This window comes from Nelumbo lutea, chromosome 1 (genome assembly GCF_056320005.1).
Source record: "Nelumbo lutea isolate HS-2025 chromosome 1, American lotus-T2T, whole genome shotgun sequence".
NCBI lineage: Eukaryota > Viridiplantae > Streptophyta > Magnoliopsida > Proteales > Nelumbonaceae > Nelumbo > Nelumbo lutea.
The window spans coordinates 144,697,150-144,705,477 of NC_142684.1; the positions used below are offsets into that span (position 1 = coordinate 144,697,150).

Sequence of the window (8,328 nt, forward strand, 5' to 3'; positions counted from 1 at the left end):
AGCAATGTTATTCCCCAAGAACTCTGTCCTTCGCAAGAAACAGCAGGATGGAACGTGAGCACAGCTTCCTTTTCAATCCTTTCTCAAAGAATTGATGTCAAGATCCAATCTTGACTTCTCCCACAGCTGGAGATCGAACTGGCAAACAGGGCGGCAAGAGCAGGGAGGCGGCAAGAGAGTATTCGCAGGGTGCAGAATTCTCTCTTCTTGATTTCAGCACTAAAGAGGATCTGATGTGTTTCTTGGTCTCTCTCAAGGCTGCCGCCCCCTCCTTCTTTTGTTAACTTGAAAAGATCAGCTCCTAATCCCATTAGGAGTTGCTTATCCAAATCATATTTGGATCAGCCTTCTCTTCTAGTGATAAGGATAAACCCTTATCTTATCTGCAGATTAGATTAACTTTATCCTAATCTTATTATGAGGTTTCTAGATCTGAATCACATTCAGATCTGGACTCTCTGAGTGGATAGGGTAACTGCTAATCCATCTCAGAATTCGCCCCTTTAATTTAATAAATTAATAGCCCAGTTCGAAATGGGCTTTAGGCCCATTAAGCTTATGTGCTCACTTAACCTTCCTAACTACTGCCCAGTTGGGCTTCCTTGTATGGTGTGGGACCCAAGCATTGATCTACACATCAACCACATGGGTTCGGCCCAGCCTTTGTTACAAGGCCTAGTCGAATACACTGTTAAAGACAGTGCACCCCCTGAAACCCATCGAATGGGCTCTATGGGCCCAACACTTACCCTAAGTGGTCCCTGGGCCAAGCCACCTTGTAACACCCAGGGACTGTGGGCAGATGCAAGATTAGCCCATCAGGTATTATCCTCAATGGTCTTACACTTAACCTCTCAGCCCATAATGATCATACACTGCCCGACAAGAGAGGACGTCTCCCTCGGCTGCAAGGAACAGTGTTGCACTCTCCACTTATATGGATCCCGGGAATTAAACCATTTGCAAACATTTTAGAAACCATAATATATATACTTTTATATCTCATATAAAATATATTTTGCAAAACAAATTTCAACGGTTGAAATCGGCTGCCGGCAATCTTGGTTTACAACAGTGAGAGTGCATCCCCGATCATTACCTTTGTCCGACAAAGGGGCTGATCCTGTCACTATGATCACCCACTCAGATGAATTCTCGGATTGTCCCAACATACCCAGGTTTTGACCCCCGCTAAGGATCTCACTGATTGGTACATCAAAGACAGCCCGATCCGACACCTAGTGCAGTATCATAATCAAGTCTAGGGGTCGGGTGTAACTTTCCAGTTTTGCCCATCAATCTCCAAGGTCTAGGGCAATACTGGAAATTTGGTCCAGTTCAAAGATTCAATTAATCCCACACTGTATGTGCCTAGGGTCTCACCCCGGTAGCTGAGACAAGTCACCCCAACCGACTTGGTGGCACCACAGTGTCAGCCTTGTCAGGATAGGTCTCCCCAGACCGACCCACTGGCTGTGAACATTCTAAACTAATACGAGTCTCAATAAGTGTCCAGTTTAAGGGTATTACACAGAAACATACCAAGGGAACATGAATCAAATATGTACTTTTATTCATTTACAATAAACTCATAAAGTACATCAATTTTGATTGAAGCTAAGGGCATACAAAACTGTCTAACAGCTTGGGAACAGGAGGTAAAGACAAAACGGTAATTGAAGGAATTCTGATTGGATGCATGGCTATACACTTGGGCGAAATTTCAGAAAGCTTAATAAAATTCATCTTCTGTAGCAATTACCACTTGGGCTAAATTCATCTTCTGGATTTAGGGAATGTTTTTCAAAATTCGGGGTTTTAATTGAATTAATTTGTTCCAAGATTGTGGATATAGCCTCCTCGTTAATAAAATTAATTTGATCAAGCAAAGGGACTCTTGCAAGAAGGAGGAATAATTTTCTTTGTTTTTATGCGACTCTTTCCAATCCTTTGTCCTAACTACGAAGTTGCAAATTGAACAGAATTTGAATATATGTGTTTACAACACATGAATTTCTCCTTGTCCTTTTCATGAATTCCTTCCAACCGACGCCGACGGGAAAGGTGATCTCACTTTAAAACAAAATGTTATCTGCCTGCCAAAAAGTCTAATTAATATCTAAAAAAATATTTCAAACATTAGAAAGGACCTAAGAGTTTAGGTGGGTGTAGACGCGTAGTTAAGTCAATCCATTCGCTTTCGTCCACTTATCTTTGGGTCTTCCGTGGACATTAGCGTTCAAGTCACATTGATGTTTAGGCTTAGACAATTGTTAAAAACATGTCGAAAGAAGACCAACTCTAGTAGAACAGCAGTTGTGAAGTCTAGAAAAAGAGAAGAATCTTATGAACATACTGAAAAAAAAAATCAAGCAACAATCAAATAAAAAAGCAGACGAGCAAGGTTTTTGAATTTAAAATAAATGGGGATTGTATCAGTATTTTATTTTTGAAACCAATATCCGTGTTTTATTAATTGATCAGAAAATTTACTTTGACCATGGTTACATCAAATGTGAGCTCAAAGTATACATTATTGGGAGGCTTCCATACTTGAGCATTTGATCTATGCTTTCCCTTGGATAATCAAAAATCACCCTCTATGATTTTTCATTTTTCTGAACAAATGGACGGACTACACATCAAGATTCAAAGACCAAGTGAAAGTTAGGTTGTTGAATACCCGGATTTTTTTTTTTTTTTAATGCTCAGATTACAAGTAAGATTACACAATCAACAATGAACCAAACCCAAACGCCGGGCACAAATACGGAAGAGAGAAAACAATAGAAACAACACTCAGACACAAATCAAATTGTTGAGAAAACAATAGAAACAAAGTTCAGCTGCTGCGATCATCTCCATTTATTTCCCTCCACTCAGACACAAACACGCCTTCAATGCAAATAAAAATAGCAATTTACGTCATCTTCTGCATTTATTTCCATCGCTACCGTGTTCGAATTTCATTGGACGAGTGGCAAGAGAAGTTGCAGATATGAATTCAGATGGCTAAATCCAAACATCTCGATCCTCCGGGTCCTTGTATGATACCAAAACGAGATATCCCCCTCCGAGTCCGATATCCAGTTCCATCAATTTCTTCTTCTGGTATTGCAGTATGATACTACGATCAATAACAAGTCTTCTACGCATGTAAAACTCCCCTTCCTTCGCTTCCATCTTTTCTTCTTACAAAATTTCGACCTTTTTCTGTGGATAGAACTGCTCAGGCAGAGGGAGGGGATGACATGAACCCTGACAAAACCATGGAGCCTGGTCTCAGCTGGGAGAAAGTCTTCTGCTACTACATCTTCTCCGTTCTCTTCCTTAGCCTTCTCTGCCGTGCCGACTTCCTGTACAACGTTTGTCCGAATACAACGACTTACACCACTAATAGCACTTTCCAAACCAACCTCAACTTCCTCCTCTCCTCTCTTTCCTCCAACGCCACACCCACTAACAATGGTTTCTACAATACTACCGCCGGTCGCATTCCCGATAGGGTCTACGGCCTCTTCCTTTGCAGAGGCGACATCACCGACGATGTCTGCCAGAGTTGCGTTGAGACCGCCACTCAAGACATCATTCAGCGATGCCCCAACAGAAAAGTGGCAACCATTTGGTACGATGATTGCATGTTACGCTATTCCGACCTATCTTTCTTTTCCGTCGCGTCTGGCGTGTCTTTCTACATGTGGAACACGCAGAATATCACAGATCGAAACAAGTTCGATCAGATCTTGGATGATACGATGAACCAGATAGCCAACCGGGCAGCTTTCAATTCTTCTCCCAAAAAGTTCTCTACCCAAGAAGCTAATTTCTCGAGTTTTCAGACCCTCTACTCTCTTGTTCAGTGCACACCAGATTTATCAGGAAACAGCTGTTACAACTGTCTTCTAGGCGCCATTAGTAATATCCCCACTTGCTGCGACGGGAAACAAGGTGGACGAGTTCTTGGGCCCAGCTGTAATTTGAGGTATGAGATATACCCTTTCTACCGGATTACGGCTAATGCTTCCCCTCCGTCACCTCTCAGTCCTTCACCTCCAACTAATAGTGTTATTCCTTCTTCAGGTAAACCTTTTGAATTTTTATTTCAATAGTTTTTTTTTTTTTTTTTGAAGTTTGGAATTCAACCAAATATCCCAAACAGGGGATTCGTTACTCTGTTACGAAAAGGGGGAGATTGTCGACCTCCAAAGCACAGTGTTGGGTTTCAACGTGATTATTATGTAAAAGTTACTGAAGAAAACACAGTGTCACAGTTGCAAAAAGCAACCTTGAAAACTGAAAACATTGAATTTCAAGAAATGTCCTGCATAACCATACAGAAATCCTTTGGTCTGTTCAAGATATTAAAATCATCATTAAGCGCTATCAGCAATTTCGTTCTGAGGCCAGAATTTACTAACATGGAACTTTTTCTTGGTTTCCCCTCTACACAGTGAAAAGGAAAAAGACGTCAGCTGGAACAATTGTTGCTATTGTTGTTCCAGCTGTTATCGCAGTGCTCCTCATCTCTATCCTCTGCTGTTGTTGTCTACGCAGGAAAAAAATGGACATAATCAGTCAAGGTAATCATGGCTCCATAAGTTTGATGGGCATCAGAACTTTATTGTCTGGGATAACTAGCCATGAAAACAAGATTTGGATTTAATAATCAGTGTGTCACTTCAGATTCTTGCAGAAATATAGAACATTTTTTCCTTGTGTATTATTTATGTATTCCTTTCAGATTCTTACCAATTTCCACTTTACTTGTTTCTAGTTGGCAATGAAATTGGAGATGTGGAGTCATTGCAATTTAATTTGAGCACAATCATTGAGGTTACAAACAACTTCTCTGATGAAAATAAGATTGGTGAAGGTGGATTCGGAAGTGTTTACAAGGTATGGAGTTACTGATAAACTGGAATCCACGTATGTCAAATATATTTTAATCAGAAATTTTGACTTCTTGAAGTTGATTTCATTCACCCACAGAATTAGAGAAGTTCAATAGCTGTTTACATTAATGAATTCTCAGGGTAAACTTTCTGGTGGACAAGAAATTGCTGTGAAAAGGCTCTCTAGAAGCTCTGGGCAAGGTGCAGTGGAATTCAAGAATGAGGTCATATTGGTTGCCAAGCTTCAACACCGGAATCTTGTCAGGCTCTTGGGGTTTTGCTTGGAAGGCGAAGAGAAGATACTTGTCTATGAATTTGTCCCCAACAAAAGCCTTGACTTCTTCCTGTTTGGTTTGGCCTTAACTCATCTCCCCCACTCACCCACACACAACACTCACACAAATACATCATTAATTTAGACTTCTTTTTCTTTAGTTTTATTTCAAAAGCTAGGTTGACTATGAATTGTAATTTATATTATTCTATAATAGAAAATTAAAAAGTAGAAGCAAAGCCTATGAGATTTCAACACATTCAGAATTTATCCATATTCTATATCCTTACTGTATGTGGATGAATGCACAGATCCTAATGAATGTGCCCGTTTGGATTGGCCGACACGTTACAAGATTATAGGAGGGATTGCTCGAGGACTCCTCTATCTCCATGAAGATTCTCGGCTCAGGATTATTCATCGTGATCTTAAACCTAGCAATATCCTGCTGGATGGTAATATGAACCCTAAAATATCTGATTTTGGGATGGCTAGAATTTTTGGTGCAGAACAGAGTCAAGCAAATACAAACAGAATTGTTGGAACATAGTAAGTCTTGATTCTTGAATCTCTTGCAATTGAAATATTTACAAATACCCCCTAAAGCAGGGCTGGCATTTTGTAATGGTGACAAAAATTTGCCAACCTCAACCCCTACCTATGCCAGATTTTTTTATTAAAATTAAGTAGGTAATGGGGACAGACAAATACCTACCTAAAAGGCTAAAACCTCAGATAATAAATACTCTACTGTCATCACTGAATTTTTTTTCTTGTTAATAACTGCTTACAGTGGTTACATGTCTCCGGAATATGCAATGCATGGACAATTCTCAGTCAAATCAGATGTATTTAGCTTTGGTGTTTTACTTTTGGAGATTATAACTGGCAAGAAAAACAGCCCTTTCTATCAATCAGAATATGGGGAGGATCTTCTAAGCAGTGTAAGTATAAGTATGAATATACTTTCAAGTAGTTTTTTTTTTAAACTTGATCTTCAATTTACATTAATGCATCATGGATAATTAAACTAAATAGTTAAGTACCGATGAATTGTGATAGGTCTGGCGCCATTGGAATGAGGGAACAGCTTTGGATCTGCTGGATCCAATTCTAAGAGACCATTATTCGAGGGATGAAGTAACGAGATGCTTTCACATTGGATTATTGTGTGTTCAGGAGTCTGTAGCTGACAGACCCACTATGGGAACAGTGGTTCTCATGCTCAACAGTTATTCTGTCACTCTTGAAATGCCTTTACAACCAGCATTCGTTGCACCCAGAAAAATGCAGTCAGGCACCACCACAGGAGACAGCCAAGGAGAGGCATCTAAATCGGATCAATCTACAAGTAAGTCAGCACAATGGTCTATCAATGATGTGTCAATTACTGAGCTACACCCCAGGTAATTGGAATTCTATACAAGTGGATAGGGGAAGGTACATGAAAAGCCTTGTCCCAAAAATTGTTGAATAAGATGAAGTTTGTTGGTGTGTTTGTGTTCCCTGAACCACTATTACATGATAGAGGAAAGAAATTAATTGGTGTTCAGAAGAAATAAAGGAGGGTGAGCTTGATGGTAGGAAGAACAATAAATCAGTAAACCAAAAAGAGAAAAATGTTGAAATTAAGGCTATGTTTCCCTACCTTTCCCCTCCTTCCATATCTTTTCCTTCAAACCAAACACGGCCTAAAGAGGTATGACCTACAAATACAAAGAAAATGACATGAAATAGAGCTGAAGGTGCTTCAAAGAAATTATGGGTGTTTTCTTCTTTGGCTACGGTAGATTAGTTTTGGGATTTATCCTCTGTTGGAGGCATTTGTTTCCTCCTATTTGGCGCATGTGGATCTTCATCACCGTGTGCAAAGGGCTCATAAGTAATCTTATCCCGGAGCTCAGGGTATCTTCCTTTAGTCAGCAGGTAGGTTTGTTTTTCCTGAATGTTTGATTGTCCCTTCTTGGCGAGTGTTTTTGATATGTGCCTTAACAGAATTCACCCCTAAAAGCTAATTGTTAGAGGGAGGGAATCCAAGCACATATATACCCCACAACAGCATTCCATGTTACAGATGTGGCCATGTGGGATACTTCACATTAGCATCCCATACTACCAACATGGGACAAATGGATCGCAACAGTTATTCTGAGCATTATTGACGGGATGCCTGTTCAGGCTTGAAAATAAAAAATGTTGGTACAAAGACTAAATTGATAGATGCCTAGAGAGAGAGAGAGAGAGAGTTGTAGGACGAGAAGTTGCTGCTAAAAACCTTTATGTTTCATATAATAATATTACTTGTACGAGCTATGACTTATCATCTTCATACAAAATTTTCTAATTCACAACCAGCTTTTCATAAACCCGAGTTGTTAATAAAGGCAATTAACAGCAACACCATGGCTGTTTCTTCCTTCCAAATTCTCCACGCTTGGAACAAATCATTCAGTTGCAAGTTATTGGTAGTTTTCCTTTGTCAGGGTGTATAGTAAACTGATTCTCTAAACATTTTAACTTGATGAAAGAGGAAAATCACATTCATTAGTATACTCGTAAAGAAAATCACATTCTCTAAAAATTTAAACTGAAAGATTGATAAGTTAAGAAGGCCTCCTAGGGTGCCCAGGAGGAATCCGAGGTTTGTGGAGTGATGAACTAGACATGCTCCTACTTCTGTCTTTACTTCTGTTAGAATGGGTCAATAACTGGTTGGAGAATATCTCAGCCAATTTAGTTAGTTGTTACTGTGTTAGTTGGTTATTGTTGCTATAGTATAGGATCAGCCAATTAGTTTATTATTGTTAGTTTGTTAGTTTGTTATTTTTCTAAGGCTTAGGGGTCGGCCAGTTAGTTAGAAGGCTAATCCCTTAATTAAAGGCTATCCTAGTGGTACGCAGTTAAGAATTTCTTATATTTAAACACCATCCAACCAGCTGGGAAGCGTAGTGAAAATTTGAATGAAATTTTTGGTTTGTTCTCACCCTAAGAAGAGCACTTGTCACGTAGCTACTAACTGAGACCTATCATTGGTATCAGAGCTAGGTTTTCATGGCAATTAATAAAGAGAGGATCGAGAATTTGGAAGCGGATCTTGGGGGGTTCCAAAATAGCTTTAGTCAAATGGAGGAGAGTATGGCAGACAGATTCCACTGATTGGAG

At 39.6% G+C, this 8,328-nt stretch overlaps 1 protein-coding gene across 1 annotated transcript; it reads left to right on the plus strand.

Annotated features, from left to right (window-relative positions):
• Positions 1-2,667: 2,667 nt before the first annotated feature.
• LOC148878120 (cysteine-rich receptor-like protein kinase 10) lies at positions 2,668-6,798 on the plus strand. The gene is made up of 7 exons (XM_088949119.1): positions 2,668-4,080; positions 4,452-4,580; positions 4,775-4,896; positions 5,033-5,243; positions 5,478-5,715; positions 5,960-6,110; positions 6,229-6,798. The coding sequence occupies exons 1-7, from the start codon at positions 3,252-3,254 to the stop codon at positions 6,574-6,576; spliced, it is 2,028 nt and encodes a 675-aa protein (XP_088805245.1). The 5' UTR covers positions 2,668-3,251; the 3' UTR covers positions 6,577-6,798.
• The last annotated feature ends 1,530 nt before the right edge of the window (positions 6,799-8,328 follow it).